This window comes from Ammospiza nelsoni, chromosome 10 (assembly GCF_027579445.1).
Source record: "Ammospiza nelsoni isolate bAmmNel1 chromosome 10, bAmmNel1.pri, whole genome shotgun sequence".
Lineage (NCBI taxonomy): Eukaryota > Metazoa > Chordata > Aves > Passeriformes > Passerellidae > Ammospiza > Ammospiza nelsoni.
The window spans coordinates 19,748,892-19,769,756 of NC_080642.1; the positions used below are offsets into that span (position 1 = coordinate 19,748,892).

General features: G+C 50.8%; 1 protein-coding gene across 1 annotated transcript; it reads right to left on the reverse strand.

The window, feature by feature from the left end:
* Window positions 1-346: 346 nt before the first annotated feature.
* Window positions 347-19,844, reverse strand: C10H3orf70 (chromosome 10 C3orf70 homolog). Its single transcript, XM_059479298.1, has 2 exons — window positions 19,670-19,844; window positions 347-2,628 (listed from the first exon to the last, which is right to left on the reverse strand). The coding sequence occupies exons 1-2, from the start codon at window positions 19,842-19,844 to the stop codon at window positions 2,075-2,077; spliced, it is 729 nt and encodes a 242-aa protein (XP_059335281.1). The 3' UTR covers window positions 347-2,074.
* Window positions 19,845-20,865: the final 1,021 nt, after the last annotated feature.

Genomic DNA, 20,865 nt, shown 5'->3' on the forward strand with positions numbered 1-20,865 from the left:
TCTCTGCCCTTGGTGCCCCAGGGAGAACTGGTGAGGAGCTCCCTGCCCTTGGGAAAGGCCATGCTGCGCCAGCCCACCCTTCCTGCCTGGGAAGGACAAGCCATTCCCAGGGGAGGAAGAGCTTTCCTCTTTCTGGGGGGAAAGCTCAGAGGCCAGGAATGAGAGTGAGCTCGTTCAGCTCTCCACTCAGGTTACAATTGAAAGGTTAAATATGAATAAATGCTGTAGGTTTATATATAATGTTTCCTTCTACTTATGGAACGTGTCTGAATGGTCCAAAGACACCAAAAATGTTGTTAGAAACTGTAGTTAGCCAAGAAAGACAGCCCCACCCTTAAAAACAAAATAAATCCTATTTAGTTTTACTACAGCCTTTGTTAAATGCCCTCAGAAAAACAGAGTATTTTCAGGTGCCTTGTGAGAATGTATCTGTTCATGCAATGGCCCAAGTTCCTCATTTCACAAGCATTGCACATTTTTATGTAAGTCATCAAAACTATAAAACCTATTATTTTTGTCTGAAAGTCTTAGTCTAAAAAGTACAGCATTACTTTATATCCACCCATGGAAACTCCTAGACGCGCATGTGCACAGACACACACTGTTGCCTAAATGTCTTCTAAAGATACTGATTACAAAGTGTATAAAATTGGGAATACATTGTCAGGATACAGTGAGAGATGAGCCACCCTCTACCACAGACTATAATCTATGATCAGTCACTAACTGTACACGTTTTTACAGCCTTGGATTCACCAGGGACTTCTGAAACGCAAACAGCAACTACACAAAGAACGGCAGTACCGCTGCAGGAACACAGGAGTTACTGGCTCCAGCTCCATGGAGCTGGCTGGAATCTGAGTGACATTTCTGTTTCCTTCAAGCAGGGCTGAAACTCAACCTCCTGTGAGACAGCTCCACTACCAGCTGGGTGAGGGACCCCTGCTCTGAACCTGCTCCTGGACTGGGAGTGATGAGCAGGAGCCAAAGCCTCCTCTCTCCACTAGGATGACCTTAGGCTCTATTTTAACAAGCTCACATGCCACTGAGACCATGGGCCACCTCCCAGGGGCATCTCCACACTGTCCCCAAGCTCTGCCGACACAGTGGTGTGGCTGGTAAAATTCTTTTTGTTTAAACTTTGTTATTCTTCAGGCAAATGCAGGCCCTGAGGCCGTTTGGTCCTGAGTGTCCGGCACCAAAGAGCCCAGGAGGAGGCAGAGGAAGAGCCAGGGGCGGCTGTTCGGAGGTAGTCGCTTCCTTTGCCTGTCCTGGTACTCCCCAGTCCAGTGTGGTATTGGTTAGATGGCCATGCCCCACCTCTGCCTGCTCCCCCTCCTGCCCACCTGCAAAAGCCAGACCCCCTTCCTAAGATCCAGGCAGAGAAAAGGGACCAGGTGGATTCCGGCAACTCATCCCCCTCCAGAGCAAGACCTGCCTTCTCAGGAGATGTCAGAGCCTGGCCTACCTCAGCAGCTGCTCGGTGCATAGCCTGGAGAAAAGTTGGAGGCACTTTGTGCATTCTCTAGCTTGCCATTCCAACCTGCTGGAAGCTTGGTGCCCACAGCCTTGGAGAAGGTCGCACCAGCACTAGGGAAGGGGCTGGACAAGGCGCCAGGACAGACAGAGACGGGAGGAGCCTCGTGAAGCTGTTTGAGAAAGACTAAGGGCACCTCGGTTTGCTGCTCCAGGCGTGCACCCCCCATGCTCTGAGGGACCCCTGCCAACAACCTGGCAGGTGGAAACATCTCAAGTGGCACGTCCTCGTGTGAGAAGTTGTGTGTGGGGTAACCCAGACCAACAAAAGGGCCTATTTCTGCTAGAAAAGTCTTAAGATTTGTCACTACCTTACGTGCAGATGTGGGAGAGCTGATCAGGCTGAGAACGTGTTAAAATTGCTCAGGCTGCTGCTAGTTCACCATGTGTAAGTCCTGTGACCACACTCCCATGACAGGAATCTGAAATATCAAGTGCACTGGAAAAAAGGGATTGTCAGAAAAAACAGAAAATAGAAATACTACAAAAGCAACATTACTGAGAAGGAAGCGGACTGAGCAGATGCCAACTTGTGTGGTCACACAGTGGTTTCTATAGTCTCAATCACTTCCATCTCGCACTGCGAGGGCGACAGGAGCGGGCATTCGTCCGGCTCCCAGCTGCTATCCGGGCTGTAATCTTCCTCTGAGCTCAGCTCGGCCACCCCCTCCGTGTCCTCGTCACACGACTCCATGTAGTGAACCCCCACGGCGTTGATGCCGGAGTCCTCAGAGCTGGACGGGGACGAGCAGTGCTCTGGTTTTGGTGTATTGCTCTCCTTTGTGATTAAGGCGTTGCGGACGGAGCCCTCATCGGGCTTTGCCCTGTGCGGGGCGGGCGGCTGGCGCTGCACGTAGCACATCTTGCCGTTGATGCACTTGACGCGGTAGTTGTCGATGAAGAGGTCGGCGATGGTGCAGAACTGCGGCGCCTCGGGCGGCAGCGGCGGCTGGAAGGCGGGAGCGAACTTGAGGAAGTGCTCGGTGAGCGACACCGAGATCTGGATGGTGTTGGGGGACTCCCGGGGCCGGACGGGGATCTCGGTGCTGGGGAGCTGCTCCACGGGGGTCATGGGCTGGTAGACGTATTTACCTGTGGGGACACACAGGAGCGGCGGTTAAAGGTCTTTGAGTTGAAACAGAAGCGATGACATTGACACCCTTGGACACCACCAGCAGTTCCCTGCTGGCAGCAGCTGCTGCTTCTCTCGTGGCCTCTCCAGGTATGGATCCTCTGACACCTAATGCTGCAGGTAATCACAACCTCCTGTACCCCAGTGCTGCTCCCCTCCCTGACCCTGCCTCAAGGTCTGCTGTAGGACATGACTAACTCTGGAGAATTAACTCCAGGGCACAACTCCATAGCCATGAAGTGGGAAAGATGCCAAGTCTGCCCACCCTGCCTTCTAGAAGAAAGAAAACAGACATGATTCTCAGAGGCTTTTTTCCCCCCACTGAACATAACATGTAAGTTCTACCTTACAACTTGGCTACGATGATCAAAATTTTATTATATTACTTATTCCAGTGAGTCTCCTTGTCCATGACTCCACATTCTTTGTTTTTGGGGACTAAATCGTGTTTTTCCATATTATAAACCAGAAGCTCATACATAACTACAATTAGAATTTTAAGGCAGAAAATAAGGGAATTTCAAAGCTTTTGGCATCTTGATTATCTGGTTAAGTAGTAAGAAAATAGGATTATGTTGGTTATATTGAGCAGAACAAAGTGTGAACTGAACATCTTCACTAACAGAAATAAATAAGAGAGCAGAAAATTGGGACTATGTCAGGAAAAACTGAGAAACCCGAGGCTATGCCTAAGACTGTAAAATGCTGCATTTTATTTGCATGAAGCTTCTGAAAGATTCATGTCTCCCCAGGGGCTCATCCACTGGGAAAGCACAAATTTCCAGAAGCCTTGTGAGTAGTGGGGCTGTCGGTAGAGTTTTACTGCACGAGCCACAGATCCTGCTTTGCAAATGCACCAAAGCAGCAAATGCACCAAAGCACGGGGGGGCTGTGTGGGTGCCTGGAGCTCTCCAGGTGAGGGGCGGAAGGCTCCTGCAGTAAGGAAGGCAGAGTGCCGGTGTGTTTTTAGCTCACAGGTAGATGCAGCCTTTCCCCCTGAGTTACCCATTCCTTTGGAACATCGCAGAATGGCTGGCCTTGGGAAAGACCTTAAAGACCACGGAGTTCCCATCCCCGTGCCGTGGGCAGGGACACCTCCTGCTAGGCCAGGTTGCTGTAAGCCGCAGGGCAGGGCTCGCTCTCCCTGCCAAGCCTCTCGGCAGCAGAATCCCCCTGGGGCCGGGAAACCCCCCCAGCCCCGGAGGAGCTCTGCCGGCTCTCGGCAGCCGCGGGTGCTGCCGGCGCTCCGGGCCCACGCACAGCCTGTGCTCTGCCAGCTCCGGGATGTCACCGGGAGCCTCGGGAAGGCCCTTCCCACCCCGCAGTGCCGCTGCAAGGGAAACGGGTCATGTGAGAATCGGCTGGGATTTCCAATCCCTGTAACCCAAGGACAGGGAGTGCAGCAGAAAGGCCACGGAACCGAAGGAAGGGCTCTGGAGCGTGGGAGAAGCTCCAGGCACGGTGAGGGAAAAGCCCACCCGTGTGCCATGGGAGGAGAGAGCAGGCAGAGCTGGCAGCAGAGGGAAGGAAGTGTGTGAACAGCTTTGACCTGCTCCCCTCGAATACCTCATCCAGTGTTTTCTCCCCACGATCTGTGCAATGGTAACTGCTGACAGGGCCACGGGGAAAGCTCAGTGACAAGAAATGAAGCTTTTCCCCTGTCTGCTTATGGCTGGATGACAGAAAACACAAAGCCATCCTCTCCAATTGCCATCTCTGTACCATGGTGTAACTCCTAAACCAGCTGTGACTCAGAGGAATGAGTGTTGGCATCCAGCAGCTGCATGCTCCAGCCACAGGCAGAGCACAGTTCCCACTCCTCAGCACATATCCTTGGTTCTGGTGTCTCTGAGCAATGGAGTCCCCTCAGAGGTTTCTCAGATCTTGTGGACAGAACTTCCCTGGGAAGCTCCTCACCCTCACAGCCACAGCAGCAGCCCACGGCTTCCTGCCATCTGCTGCTTCCCAGAAATCCTTCTGTGAAATTAGTGAACATTAAATATGCACTGCCTTGCAAAGCCCCACAGCTGATGATTACTGTGCTGCAGGCTGGGATAGTGTCTGATAAATTCAGCTCATGGAAACTGAAGTGCAGCCTGCCCTTGCCTGAAACCACAATGCTCTATTTATCCATAGATTTGTAGGGCTTCTGTGTGGGCTCCTTTGACAACCAATGATAAAGTACAACTAGATACTGGTGAAAAACATTTCTTCAACTCAATTCTGTGCTGCCTCTATTTGAAGAGTCCAAGGAAGGGTCCAGTGAAGATTTTACCAGGATGAAGAAAAAAGGTCTCTGTACAACAGGACTGTTTTTCCACTTAAAACAGTCACCACGTGCTGGCAGAAGGCTGAGGATGTTTGGAATAGAAAGTAATGTATTTAAGCCAAGGAAGCTTACAGCATGGGCATGGAATGGTAAAGCAAAGACTCCTCAGTTTGACTTTTTTGGTGTTTGTTTTTCCCCTTTTGGGAAAAGAAGAAGAGAGGTGGCCAGGTCAGCCAAGGACTTGCTGGGAGCTCAGCTGGTTGTTTCTCTACTGCAGCCACACACAGCAGCTCCCTGCATGTCTCAGGACTGCCCTGCTGGCACTAATTCCAGAGCAGGAGCAAAGAGCACAGGATTTCAGAGCCTGTCCATGCAGCCTCACGGGGGCTGAAACGTTCCTCACGTTCCAAGGACAAGCTCTGCCAGGGTAAAGCAGGAACCAGCCAACACACAGCAAAGAGAATTTTCTACCTTAACTGATTTCTACATTTCTTTAGAATTCTGGTACAAGTTTGTCAAGTCTTAGCTGGTTTTAGAGGCAATTTTAAACAGATTATACTTGTTTCAAAACATGACCGGGTGCTCAGAACTGGGACTGTCAGACGGGATCATGGACAATGCTGAGCTTACAGCCTCAGCATTGTTACCAACCCTCACCCTACAAAATGCATGGAAACTCATCAGCCAGGATGCAGCCTATGAAAAATAAACACAGAAATTAGAAATAAGATTGCCCCCCACCCCTGCAGCTTACAGGATTGCCAGGCTTTTTCACTAGAAATGCTCCTAGAAGCACAAGTCCCCAGGTTCTCTTACAATCCATCTCAATCTGATCAAATACCCATGGAAATCAACAGCAATATTTTTGCTGACTCTGAACAGCTGGCAACAGTCTGTGATAAAACAGTACTTTGAGCACCTATTCTGCTTCATCCCATCTAATACACTAGCTCAGAACTTATTGCCTATTTTTTCCAAGTCAGCTGAAGAACTCTTTGACTGCACTGTGCTGATGAACACTCCTGTAAATGACAGTGTTCTGCACAAATTCAGATGTCACACAAGACGCCACATCCGAAATTGTTTCCTGGGTCATTTCCCCACCAGTGCCTATATGGAAGGCGGTGAAGGAAAAATACTGCACGTGTCAAACACATGTCTAAAAATCAAACTCCAGAGCCTGTGAAAAGCAATTTGCTGCATTTGCAGAAGTTTGGGAAGTTCTTGTGCACTTTAAGAGCTGCTGTGAAGAGGTGTCACAGTTCTGGCTCTGCACTTCCACCACCGTGGCAAAAGGGCTCAGGGGAAACAAGAGCCTGCTCCCCTCCTGGAAACAGTGTGAAATCAGGCTCTGCCAGAATGACTGCCATGGGAAGTCTTGCATGTCCATGACAGCCACTAGCTGACAGGTGAGATGATGAAACGAGAGACCCCAGAAATAGGTCTATAGGCTACACTTAACCATTTCTCCCCTGAGCCTTATCCCCCACCAACACTGCTCCTCTGTCTGACCCCTCAAAGTGACAACAGCCTGTGCACAACAAGAAAGGGACAATTGTTTCTCCATTTCTTCAGCTGGCCCTTGTGCCAGCACACAAACCAAATCCTCAGGGACCTGGCACATGCTACAGCCAACACTCAACTGCAGAGCAACTATTCAACTATGTCCAAGGAAGTGAGTGCTGGGCAGTGCTCATCTCCCTGTTGCTCTGTGCACACAAATAAGATTTCTATTGCCAAATCGGATGGATGCTGTTCCCAAAGCCTTGGCTCACTCCATGGCTCCAGTGAGACTGCCAGCAGGCTAAGGCAGGATCCAGCACAGCAGGGAGCTCTATCATCACCTGCACATCTCCAGCAAACTCAGGCAACTTAGAAAATTTTTTATGTTTGTGGCACTAACAAGTAGAACTATGAGGCTGATGGACTGGAAGCTGTATTATAGAGCCTCCTGCTTCCATAACCCCAAATCAAGCTTTGAGAAACAAGCCATGAGGTCGTTTCTCTCTGATTTTTTGCTAATTGGGCAATCTTCATCCATTTTCACCAAACAGACACAAAATAGCAGCAATTTCTGTGGCAAATATGAAATAACTTAACCATGAAATAAGCAGAGGTGTGGCGGAAATTTTTCTTTTCCACTTCCCTCCATACCAGCATTCTGGTTTACCTCTAACTCTCAGTAATGTGCTTGACATATTGAAAAAAAAAAAAAAGTCCAGTGTTTAGGAGGGAGGTTTCCTAGAACAAATTCTCAAATTTTACCCTCTCAAAAGAAGGACTTAGTCCTAATAACTAACACCATGAATTTGCACTGCACTTCAGAAAATGGTAAGAGAGAGCTGGGGATTTTACAAGTCTAAGTCAGCAATACATACCATGGGTATTTGTTCACATGCAAGGCATTTAGACATCTATTAACTGAAAGATAAAAGCTTTTTTTCATATGTATTCTTCCCCCTGCAGCTGCTGGAACAAATATTTCTACAGCCTCCCATCTGCCAGCTGATCTATCTCCAAAAATCAGCAAGGTTAACAAAGATCTGCTACTTGGCAGCTATTGAACAGGACCTGGCTCAGGTTAGGAGCTGCTCCTGTGCGGGCTGAGCACTTGTGGAAGTCCCAGGCAGAGTGGGCTGGAGGTGAGCTGGCTCTAATCCCAGGGGAATCTCCGTGCCTTTGGCTGAGGTGGATGCTCCAGAGGGGCTGGAGCTGTGACCCCAGGCACAGTCCATGGCCCCCAGTGAGGGTGTGGAGGGATGTGTCCTGTTCACCAGCAGGGAGCTGCTCCCCAGATACTGGTGACTTGGTGCTGCCTGAACATCCACCTGTGTAACAGCACCAGTAATCCTCCTTGTGAAGTCCAATGGGATTCTCACTCCTGCTGTGCCAGACTTTGCTATTGCCTCTTGCAACTCTGCCAAAAATTCAGCTCACACAGGAGGGGAATCGGTCCCACTATGAAGAACATAAAACCTCTAATTAAATACCACACAGCTCTGAAGGACTGAAGGCAAAGGAAGCATTCATAATGCATGTGTGACAGGAGACAGCGCTGCCTTGGAGGGGATCTGCATTATTCCAAGGAGAGCTCCCTGCACAGCTGTTCTGGGTGTGGAAACCTTGGAGCTGAGCTGCTCGAGCACTGGCTTTGCTCACACAGGAGACAGAGAACAACTGAGTGCTCTTCCAGCAGCATTTGTTCCACATCTCCTGGGTGGGGCAGGAGAGCCAAGTCTGGCTCTGGGGAAGCAGCAGGTGGATGTGCAGCTCTCTGCCAGGTGCTGACAGCTCTGAGCAGGAGTGGTGCCCTGCTGCCAGTGCTGGCACAGTGGCCCCAGGACAGTACAGAGGTTGTCACATCCAGCTGGGCTTCCAGGGCCCCAGGGCAGTGGATGGCACAGGTGTGCCAGCCCAGCCAGAGGGCATGGAAAGGAACCAGGCAGGATTCACGGCTGGCACAGCAGAACCTTGGGGCAAGGGAGGGTTTCCTCCTTCACAGCCTAAGGCAAAGCTCCCTGCACATCCTGGACAGGTTTATGGAAGGCACTCAGCATCCTCAGCCTGCTGGAGGTGCCCACCACACCTGTTTGTTGCTAAGTGCCCAGCAGAGTGGAATTCCATTGGGAAGTGGGATGTTGGGCTGAGTACCCACCTGGGGTCATGGCCCTCCAGCCCTGCCAGCTGAACAGTGCTGCTCTGTTCAGTGCTGAATGACTGCCCTGGCTCTCCTCCTCCTCCTCCTCTCTCCAGTTACATGCACAGCTTGGAACCACAAACCCTTGCAAACAAAGCTTGCCCTAACCATAAATACTTGTCAAGGACTATCACAACTCCAAACCACACTTAGAGCACAGGTCTAACTTTTCCAGAGAGGTGAGAACAAATGGAAGGAGAAACCCAGAGCATAGTTACAGATGGCACATGTGAAAAACTGCAGTGCTCGCCCAGTCTGCACTTCTTTGTGATGTATGGAATAGACATCATGTCATATCCAGCCAATCCTCATGGGCTGCATGGTGAACAAAAGATGTGGAATGAGCCACCAGAGGAAATGGAAAACATTTCAGGACACTGAGGCACTGCCAGATTGACAGGCTCAAGTCAAGCTGAACTGGGCCACTGGTGGTTATAATAAGGCATAACTGAAATTATTGTCCGCCTTGAAGAAGCCTTGTAGATAAAGATATGCAGCACCTCAGTGCAAGTGATATTTCTGCCTTGCACTCTGTCCAAACAACTCTGAAAAAGCACTGAGATTGCTCAAACAAATTTCTAGTGTGGGGAATGCAAACAGAACATTCTGCATACCTGCAGGAATTCTGGCAGAAATAGAAGTCCCAGTAAGGGATCAGAGAAGAGACTCCAAGGGCACAAATCAACTCAGCAAAGGAAGAACAGAAAAAGCAGCCACACACCAGGACCTGAGCACGCTGGAAATGCAGCAGGAAGGGCTGGCAGGTTCTGCCCTAACAGAAATGTATCACTGCAAACAACTCCTTCTCACAGGAGCACCTCCATCTGAGCACTAATGAATCCATCCCATTCCAGACCCTATCGAAGCACAGGGAAGAAGCAGTCCAGAGATGTTTTGGCAGTGGCTGCCTAGGAGCAATTCCATACAGCTGCCAGCTCTCTCCTGTGGAGGTGTTCCCTCCCTGCTGCACAGCCAGACAGCTGTGCCAGCCCCTGACTCAACGCTTTTCACAGGAAACCAGCAGAGACGGGGAGAAAATCAGGAAGTTTTTCCTCATCAAATTTGTATTTTAATGCCCTTTTGTCTTGATCTGTTTTAAATACAAAAAGGATCATGACAGTACATGCTGTGAGCTGTCTAAGCCTTTGAGGAGTTTCTGTGCACATCAGCTTAAGAGCAGGTAACGCTTAAATGCAAACAGACCCTGGAGCTTCCTCCATCATCCCTGCTCTTTACTCTCATTGCTTACATGGATTTACTGGACTTAAAGAAAAAGCAACCCTGAAGGCTGGAGAGATGCAGCCATAAACCCTCTTAAAGGGGCCGTATTTGCTCACTAACCATTGTAAGGGAGCAGAGTACCAGCACCCAATGAGGCAGTGGGCAGCAGCACACACCACATGTGTGTTCTGGAGGAGCTCTTTCCTTTCAGTAGCTCGAGAATGTCACCCATACCACAGGTGCTGCTAACCCCAGCTCCATGCTGGGTTCCAGAAACACAGAAGTACTGGCATGGAAAGTGTGGCACAGCCCTGGTTACCTCTGCCAGCACAGCAGCTGGGCAACACTACCCAAGTTCTGAATCCAAGGATTTTCATCTTCCAACATCCCCTCCAAACCCACCCCCAGAGGCCAGAGCAGCCACTTCTTACACATTCCCCTGAGAAATTTATCCCCCAAGATACACTAGATATTTTAAAAATTCAGTAGAGAAAATAGCAAAAAATGGCTTAGTGCTAAATATTTATTCTACAACCCCATCCCTGAGCACCATCTGCTCAAGCTTCAGCAGCCCATGGTTTCCATGCAGCCAGTCAGTGTACTGACAGGGAAACAAAGCAACAGAAGCACAGCTCCATGTCCAACTACCCAGAAGACCGTGGCATTGCCTGGAAATCAAAGGGATGGAAACACAAGATCCAGTTGTCTTCAGGTGTGTGGTATGTGCTGCAGGGGGGCACCATGAGCCTCTGCTATCATGGAATGCTTTCTTGGGAATTTTTAAATAAGCAGAACAGCTCACCAGGTCCTTGAAGGAAAAGTCCTCTCTAAAGACCTGCACTCTGCACCCAGAGGGGACAGCAAGGGCAGGAGGCTGGGATTCACATCTCTGTGGCCACAGTGTTTTCCTGCTGGCTGACAGGAGAAACAATGGCCCATGGGAGGTGCTGTACCTGTGCTGATCCCTTGCTGTGGCCAGAGCCCAGGATCTGCTGACACATCATCTGTGCAGTTGCTGTGTGGGAGCAGGAGCCTTCAGGCTGGACAGCACCACGCTCTTTCTTCAGCTCCAGTGCTGGGAGCAGGGTCCCTATTCCCAACACACTCTGCTAACCCAGTGCTGTTCCTGGTGCCTCATGCACCTCTCCATTCACACGCCATTCAAACCAAGCTATTTCTGTCACAAGCCTCTGGAGAACCCATTTCTGGGGATTTTAAAGGACTGCTCTCCCTGCTAGTGCACAAACACATCACCACCTGGAGCTGAGGAGTGCAAGTATGGGCACCAGTGCTCCCTTGGAGGGGTGTGGGATCCAGCAATGCTCTGCATCAACACACAGAAGCCCAAGTACCACCACTGGAGGTGGAGCAGGTGGATATCACATTGAGCCACTGTGTCACACAGTGCCACTGCAGGCAAGTGACTTGGAGCACCTGGACAGCACAGCTGGGAGCACAAACAGCTCTCTGCTGTGAGCCAGTGCTGGCAGAGGTGACAGCATCGCCCCTGGCTTCATATCCAGAGAGGCAAGATCCCACAGGACCAGTTGCAGAATGGCTCCTGTGCCAGCAGATCGAGGTCTAGTGGCACAGGGAGGAAAAACAAGGCAAAAGGTGAGTGTCTCCTTCCACCTGCCCTGCCTACAGCTGGGCTAACACTGCTGGGCTGCAGGAAGGCTGCAAGAGCTGGTCAGTCCACCCTGGCACACCTGATGCTGCCCCAACCTTTCATCAGTGAGTGAGTGAGTGAGTGAGCAAACACCTGGAGTGGGGCTCAGGCTCGGGAAAGCTCTGAAATCCAACCAGGCAGCTACACAGCAAGGAGCAGCCAAGCACCCTGCCTGCAACAGTTACAGGTGAGCACCAGCATCATGTGTGTGGCAGGGAGAGGGACAGACAGAGCCTGGCACACAGAGCCTGGCACAGCAGGGAGTCATTTCAGGGCTGGGTGCAAGCACACAGCCAAACAAGCAGCTTCCAGAGCAGACGTGTGGGCTCTCGAGCTCCGCAGCCACCAGTGAGAACAAGAATACAAATGCGTGCCTCTTGCTGAAATTGTTTTACAACGTAGGTTACATATAAATTCCAACTGTTACATGGCCTAAATTAAAGCATGGCTATGTTAAAAACAAGACCCAGTTGCCAAGCAATCAGTTTTCACTTTCCCAGTAGGTTTTTGACTTCCCTCTATGTGAATATACTCAGCTATTGGCAAAAACATCTCCAAATGGCACAAACTGCACTTCTTGAGTTCTGTGATCAGTCTCTACATAAAAATTGATTAGTGGAAGAATCAAAGCCATTATGAAAACATACTCTGTATCTTGTGGGCAGATAAATTCATAGAGGTGCTGGAAGAAAAACCACAACACATTAAACCAGGGTCACTTTATATGCAGAGAGAGAGATGCTCTACCTGGAATCCAATCTACTGTCAACCAGATTTTGCATTAGTATAAGCTTGTGCCATCCATCAGCAGCTAAGCCCACACTGTCACAGCTCTCGGGAGTTTGGGATCATCTTACACTGTTTGTGAGTAAAGCATCGTGTTTTTTATCCTTTACAGAAACACAAATTTATAGTAGAGCCTTACCAGTGTGCAGAAATAAGTTCCCAAGGCTGGCAGTGAGTCATGAAGTGTACAGCAGCACTGTTAAATCGAGAGCCATTACATAAGGACACCCCAAGATGCCCCTGCTCTACGAGGCCGGCTCTGCTGGTGCAGCCACACGAGCAGTGACAAAACGTGTTCCTGATGAGCACACAGGTGCTGCCAGGAAATTGGAGGTCCTGTGCCAAGCACCTGAGCGGCCCCTTCAATGCTTCCAGCAGACCTGAGCAGTGTGAGCTCTGCAGCCCTGCAGGATGGAAGTCACAGCCAGAACAATCTTGTGACTCAGTCTCGTGGGACAATGCAAGGCTATGACCACAGGCTGCCAGTTCAGACCTGTGAAACATCCATCAGGAGCCACCAGGGGAAGGATGTGACAGCAGGCATTTTGCATCGGGCACTGGCATTAAGCAGGCTCACAGAGCAGGCTGGCAAACATTCCCTCACCTGCAGAGTCCAGGAAGGAAGCCACACGCTCGCCACAGGCACAGTGCTCCATGCAGATTTTATCTTTAGCCTGTTCCTCTGCAGTGACAAAAGTGCCAGCAGCTCTCGTCAGCAGGAGCACAGGCCCAGCCCTCAGCATGCAGGGTTCAGGACACCCTGCATTCACAGACAACCCCACCAGCTGAAGAGAGACAAGATTAATGAACTTTTTCTTCAGAAGAACTTGCTTCTGAACCAGTCTTGTCCTTTCAGGTTTCTCAAAATCAGCACTTAACCCTTCAGGCAGCCACAGAGGAAGGGTGTCAGTTATCTGCCACTCTCAGAGGCTCTTACCAGCAGATCACTGAGTTTGGGGCAAGCAGATAAAATTATTTGTGAATTATGCCTCTCAGGTGGACAGATTACAGCCTCATAGTCACGCATGACAAAGAGATTTTGGCTGGCAGGAAGTGTTTTGGTACACATGTCCCTTTTTCTTTGACTTGTGGAGAAAGAAGTACAGTGATTTCTGTTCAATCCCTCATGAGCTGTACAAGAATTAGTTCTATGAGACACACTAAGAAAGTAGCCTGAATTCAGAGATTTTTCAGTGGTGTAATTCTGTTAAGTGACCTTTGTTAATAATAACAGAACATGCATGTCTCTAAACATTATAGTAAGGATTCAGAATGAATGGCAGCAGGTTCTTCCAGAGGCGCTGACATTCCCACAGGGCACAAGGAATCAACACATGTGAGTTCTCAATGGTACATTCATACTGTGATTTCCAGATTATAACTAAAACCTGAGGACCAAAATCCCATCCAGGTCTGGAATGGTGCACCCATAAAAACTGTCAGTGTTTTCCCTTAGAGTAACACTTCAGAATATCAGAATATATTAAGCTGACATTCTTTCCTTGGTTGTGTACAGCTTAGTGAAACGAAGCTGGAATATCATAGCTCTTCAAAATACAGGTGAAGAGAAGATCTTGCACAGCCACAGGCAACAAATCCTCATTAAAAGTCTTTTCCCACTACAAGCTGCAACATCCACCTTTCTGCAGCTCCTGCCTGGCACTCAGCATAATGCCTTGTTCTGTGCACAAACATTCTGTCCATACATGGACTTACCAGGATGAATGTTTAAATCCTTTTCGCAGCAGAAGTAAATTAAAAAATGTCTATTTGTCCCAGGATTTGTGTCATTCTCCCTCTAGACCAAGCTGTGTTTTCTGGGAATTCCCAGCCCTACTGCTCCTAGCCCCACTACTCCATTCCACTTTCAACAAGAGTTTTCCAGGAAGAAGAATGTAGGAGCTCCTCCAAATACTCAGAATTTCAGACACAAGCATGTAACAACTTCCTTTCCCTGTTTATCCAACAAATCAGTAATCAGGATGTAGTTTTGCCCTGTGGAACAGAACTGCTGGAAATTCAAGTTGCCCTCCCCATTCCAGGCTGGCTGCTTCCAGTGCACATCACCCTCTGCAGACAGAGACACACAGAGCACTGCTGCCCTTCTGCTCCCTCCTGGATGTGGAAATGAGTTTTACAGCCACCAAAAGCCAACCTGAGGAAAACCCACTGGAGTAAGAGCACAGCTTTTGGAGATGTACAGTGCATGTTGTGCTGCAGAGCACCCCAGGGCTGTGGCTGCTCCTCTAACACTCAGGGATTGACAGACACTGGCTGCAGGCAGGCACAGCTCCTCTTTAGACCCCCAAGCCCTATCAGGATGCCCCTGAATTCCTCCCCAGACCATCTCAGCTCACTCACCAGCTCTGTCACAGCAAAGCAGGGCTCCCTCACTGAGTCCTTCTTCACAATTCCCACAGGCAGACTGGGGTCTGGGTAATTACATGGGCTTGGGAGATTGTCAGAGCCCCTGCTGATGGCTTCTGTCACTGGAGGGGGCAGAGACACCTTGGAAATGCTGCTGGTGTGCACAGAGATCCTGAAATGCTGCACACACCACTGTGTGGCAGGGGGAAATGCCTGCACCTGGGCCAGGTGTGTACCTGCCAGAGAGCATGCAGGAGCTGCCATGGACACACACCACATCTCCCTGGAAGAGGCCCTGACAGGGAACTTTTACCAGCTTTGTGCAACAGACAACAAATGCCTTCATTTAAAAATGCTGTAAAAGAAAGGCACCAGTGATTCAAGCAGAGGAGAATGTGAGGAGCAGTATCAGCTCAGAGCACACCCAGGTGCAGTGACTGTGCTGCTGATTTGGCTCGTTCCCTGCCTGCAGCTGTGGGCAATGGATAAGGGACAGTCCCCTCCCCTGGCCATTGCCACAGCTGGGACTGCTGAGACCCCAATCACAGGAACTGTGCCTTTGCTGGCTGCCCTCAGACACTGAGAGGAAGCAATGGAGCTCTGAGAGCCAAGAGGAACCCTGGGCTGCCTGTTCAGGTGAACAACAAAATGTAAATGTACTCTAGTTCTACATTCCCAGAATATTGCTAGCCTGACCAAATTTAGAGAAGCCCTTCTCCCCAAACCAGCAAACACATGCCTTTTGTGGCATGCCACCCATCACACAAACCCCCATTTTCTCCTCTTAGCTGAAAACTGACATTTCCTTGGATCTCTTGCCAGGCCTGCCTGACCTCATACAGAATGTGCCAGGTCTGGCTGCAAACTCCATCCAAGCAGTGCCATAATTTGTGATGCACACCAGGGAGTGGGAAACTAATCCAAGGCACACCTGCAAGTGCCATCCACCACCCAGCAAACTGCAAGGGAGGGGGAGCAGGTGCATTTTTAAAAACCTTTCCTGCCCCCACTATCTTGTTCCTTGCCGGAGCCTAGCAATATGTTCCTTCCTGGCCCCTCAATGGAGATTTCACACTTTCCCCATGCTTGGTTTGTTTTCTTGTAAAGGTTCCAAACAGCTGAACCTGTAAAAGTGGTGGTATTGAAATTTATTTGCTGCATTTACTTTTCAATACAAGATATGCAAGAGGCTTTAAGGAGATAAAACCTTGCTCTTTTGATGCCTAATCAGGGGGGGGAAAAAGCATAGAAAGGCTAATACAAGGTGGCACAATTACTGTCTATTGATGCAACTGCTGTGGAACCACGATTCATCATGTATTATTGATAATTGCAGCATAATGTACCGAGGGGTTTGCAGGGTGGTTAACAGAATGCAAGATATTCAGATTACAAATGAATCCAGTTGCAAGAGAATGCTCTTAATTGTATCAAGCATGGTGCCTTCTCTCACAGTTAATTCTTAGGAAGTAAAATTAGCAGAAGTCAAAGTCCTGCTGTCAGGTCAGGACAGATGCAACCCCAAGGATCTGATCCTTTCTGACATAAGCAGGTACCACCTCAGAGCCAGCAGCCTCACAGCCAGCATCAGTGCAAATCACAGCTGCAGTGGAAATCCCGAGGTGAGGAAAGGGAGGCAGGCACCTTGCTGCAGACCTGCCTCTGGCATGTTTTTTCTGGCTCTGGAAAAAGTAGATCAGAGTAATTTCAGGCTCTCAGCTTGCATCTAATAAACAAAACCTCCCAAGGCTGTCAGAGGGGAGGAAGGTGAACAGGGGGCTGCCACCCTGGCAAAGGGAATGCATGCAGGACACAGAGCAAGCAGGAGAAACGTGTAGTGGGTCAAACAGGGGCTGAAGTAAAAAACACCTCCTGGGCCAACACCTTCTTCCCTGCTGGGAAAAGGACTCCAAGGCTTCAGCCCTCATTCTGCTTCCACATGGAGACTGGAGTCGGCACAGCCTCCTGGCAGCACCCAGGGGAGGGGTGTTGAGGACAGTTCAGCAGCAGGGAGGTGTCCCTGCACTCCTGGGAAGAGTCCAGCAGCTTCCCCTCCCAGCCCCCCCAGGCACACCCATCCTGCACATTTTTCATGCCCCTCTTATGGAGGCTGTACCTGGGTTCAGAGCTCCCCACGCATGGGAGCGCATTACAGAAACACCACACTGGGAAATCTGCTCCTCACCAAGCCCAGAACAGACTGAAAAGGACTCAAAATGAACTCTAGGCTTAGATACACGAGTCATACAAGCACCCAGGGCAGCTGAGGCTCTTGGAGCTGTTGGGATACACCAGTCAGTCTCTGATCTCCCTGGCAGCTATTATTGCCATTTTACAGACAGAGGAACATCAGAGGCAAAGAGAGCGCCTCCAGTACCGCTCCCTTCCGAGCATGCCAACCACAAGGGCTTTGGGGATTCAGGCTGGGCCCTTTCTCAATTATTCCTTCCAGAGCCAAGTGGCTCTGCAACGCTAAATTGCTCCTGTCACTGAAGTAAGCAGATGTGATCCTGAATACACATGAGGAGACAACCTACTCATCATGGCATGGTGAGTTTTTGTAATTTCTCAGTGGAAGTGCACTTTAACTGAGTCGACATTCTCGAGGACCTTGGCCACTGATGGAAAATAATACTTCAATGGCCCTTTTAATTGATGTAGAGTTTCCTGTTCCCCAATACAGCTCTTAAGAGTCACAGAAAAGCACTTTCAAGAACCCTCTGAGGACTCCCAAGTCAGTATTACAGCACTGCGTTTATGCAAGGTAACTCCCAATACTGTTTAATTACATCTCTGACCTCTATACAATTTCCCATTATAGCCCTCATTCCTACCCCTTTTAAGTCCAACTCAACTCATTCCACAGGAACAGGATACAAAGAGATCCTTAGCTCTGAAATTTGCATTAGGAAATGAGGGGCAAGAAGGGAGCATGCTTCACCATGGCTTTCAGAAGATTAAACAAGGCAGTGAAGTGTGTGAGTTCCTTTAAAATCCTCCATTTAAAATCCTGGCTTCTTGAAGCAAAAGTATCTCAACTTTTCCTTAGCCATAAAGGAGGAATTGAGAAGGAAGTCTGTACTTCTTGCAAATGCTATAACTATTTTTAAATCTTATAATTGCCAGACAGAAGCAAAGGGTTGGATGGGATCTCAAGTGGTCTTTCCAAGAGGGAAGCAAGCTTCATGTAATGCCTAAGAGACACCAGTCTAAGCCTTCCCTGAAGGACCAGGACTCTTCACCTTCTCAAGTACTCTGTTCCCCTGCTGCATTTCTCTTGCTAGTTTTGATATTTTCCCATAAGAACCTGAACTCTCCTGGTCACAGGTAACAGACACCTGGTTATCTGCCACCTCTGTGCAGAGGAGGACTCGAACAAGCTGCTCTGCAACGCCACCTCACACTTTGCAAAGCTCATCAGCCCTTCCTTTCTCCCTCCCTCAATCTTTTACAGCCCAAACAACCCTTTCTTTTGCACCCCCTTGTGAAGTGCATTTTTCTAAGCTGATCTCTGTGATCTCCTCCCCAGTTCTCCTACAGCTCTATAATAAAGTGCAATGCTCAAAGCTCAGCCCATCAGCCTGGTTTCCTCATCACTGAGCTGAAGAGACTAATTAAATTGCACACTTGCCATGCTCCTGGTAATGCATCCCAAGGCGAAGGTTGGGGTTCTGGGTTTGGCTTTTCTGCCACACAGCCCTCCTGCTGCTGAGGCAAAGCAGTTTGTGATCCATCCTAATCCCCAGATTCCTCTCTGAAATTGCTTCTTCAGATGTTCCAGTTCCATGTTTGACTTCCCCATCCCAGATGATTTTGGGTAACATCTCCAGTTTATAAGCACCACTTTGAGCTCTGATCCAGAGTGCTCATAAGCTTTTATATCTTGATGGTGGCCACAAATAACTGAGGCCAGGGAAATGTTGGGAAGAATCTAGGTCGGAACCTTTGTGTTACTGATGAAACACCCATGTCCCTGTCCCTGTGCAACAGGTGACTGTGGCACCTTCTCACACAGCCAGTTGTGCCACACAGTACTCAGGGCACAGACAGAAGAAAACCTTTTGTCCTGAACTGCTTTCAAATTAATCCCAAATCAAAGCAAAATTCCTGAAATGCATATTTAATTGATACAGAAGTTTGCATCCAAACAAAAGCTAGCTTTTGGGGCACTTTCCCTGTGAAACAAAATTTGCAAAAAGTCTGTGCGAAGGGGAATCCGTGAAGGTGACTAAATTGCAAGGAGAGATGGCAATGGCAAGGGATTTAAAGGAGAATGGGATATCAGGAGTCCAGGGACACTCAGGAGCACCAAGTAACCCTCACATAAGGGTCCAGTGTTAACCTTGACCATCCAAGCTTTAAGATCTCCAGAACACAACACGACCCAAGTACATTTCTCCATCACCATTTCCTGACCTCGCATCAACACGCTGATGGGAAAGCCTGCTGTTCAAGGCTCTACGTGATTAATTATTCATCAAACTATGTTTGGACATCCACAGTTCAATCTCAGCCTCCATCATTAGATACATCAGGATCTTGAATACTGATATTAAAGTCGTTGGGCGCCTTTTCACCAGAGTTGGCTCAATACTGGATTTTGAAGCTATCTGCTATATATAGCCTAAAGCAGTTACCTCTCTGCTCAAAGGGGTTTAGGCTTGTGAAAAGCACCGAGAATGAAGTGGCTGGTGCGGAGGACAGCGGTGCCACAGCCCACCAGCCGGCTCAGGGGGAGAGGGGCACCGGGACTCCAGGCCCCCAGAGAACTCTCCGGACATCGCCGCTGCCGCTCCTACAGAAGCAGCACCCGAGGTCAGGGTCCCACTGGGGCCGCCTGGGCACGGACAGCTCCGGGAGCGGGCTGCTCCTGGCCGCGGGACGGGACGGACAGAACGGGACGGGCGGTGAAGCAGTGCGCGGGGACCGACAGGGCACTCGGGACGGCCGGGATCGCGCACCCCCCGCCCGCTCCCTCGCCCCCTCACTCACAGTGGCACCATCCCAGGTGGCAGCACCAGTGCAGGCGGAAGCAGCGGCCGTGGCTGTGGGTGGCGCAGAGCGAGAGCCCGTCGCAGGGCTGGAAGTCGGGTCTGCCCGCGCAGCTGCGGGCGAGCGCCTGAGCCTCGTCCAGCTTCTCGCTCTTCGCCGCCGCCGCCCCGCTCATGGCGCCGCCGCTCCGCCTGCAGCCCCCGCGCTGCAGCGGCCAGAGGAGGAGGAGAAGGAGGAGGAGGAGGTTGAGGACGAGGAGGAGGAGAAGGAGGAGGAGAAGGCGCCGAGCCGCAGCGGGGACCGCCCGCCCGCCCAGCGCCGCGGGGGCAGCGCCGCGGGCAGGGCCCGGCCGCCCGCCTCGCCCCGCCCTGCCCCGCCCCGGTCCCGCAGCACCGCCCGCGGTACCCCGATGGCTGCAGCGCCCGGTGGCGCTGTCCCCCATCGCCATACCTTACGATGGCTCTGTCCCTCGATGACCATGCCCTGCCGTGACCGTGGCCCCTCACAGCTGTGTCCACGATGGTCGTGCCCTCGATGGCGATGTGCCCTGGCGGCCGTGTCCCTCGATGGCCGTACCCCTCATGGCTGTCCCCTCATGGCTGTGTCCCGCGATGGCCATAGCCCTCGATGGCTGTCCCTTCATAGCTGTGTGCCCCTCATGGCCGTACCCCTCATGGCTCTGCCCTCATAGCTGTGTCCCTCATATCTGTGCCCCTCATGGCCGTACCCCTCATGGCTGTGTCCCCTCGCTGGGTGGGAGGGTGCCCCGCGGGCTGCCCTGCGCACGGGCTGAGCCCGGGCCGGTGCCCGAGGGCGCTGCCGGCAGCTGAGGGCCGCTGTGAGATCTCCCTGCTTTCCCGAGGCGCTCGCAGCGGCCGGAGCGCACGGGCGGGAGCGGCCGCCAGCCCCGGGAGAGTGAGCCCGGCTCCCAGCAGGGCTGCGGGCCGGCTGCCAGGCTGCCCCGAGCACTGCCCCGGCCATGTGGAGCTCCTGTCCAGACACCAGCGGATTGATAAATGGGATCCGGGCGCTCTGGCGCTGCGCAGCAGCCTCCGGGGAGTGTGGGCAGCAGGCAAGCAGCCCCGATTACAAGCAGCGATCTGGGGCGCTCCGGGCGTGCAGCTCTTTGCTAGTCTGTGAGACAGGTGCACACAGATCACCCCTGCAGTGCCGGAGCCAACGGAGCAGGACACTGA

Excerpts from the sequence above, each read along its gene's own strand:
- C10H3orf70 (XM_059479298.1), bottom strand. The coding sequence starts at position 19,844 with ATGAGCGGGGCGGCGGCGGCGAAGAGCGAGAAGCTGGACGAGGCTCAG. Across the intron at positions 2,629-19,669 it reads CCACCTGGGATGGTGCCACT|GTAAATACGTCTACCAGCCC; the intron begins GTGAGTGAGGGG and ends GTGTCCCCACAG.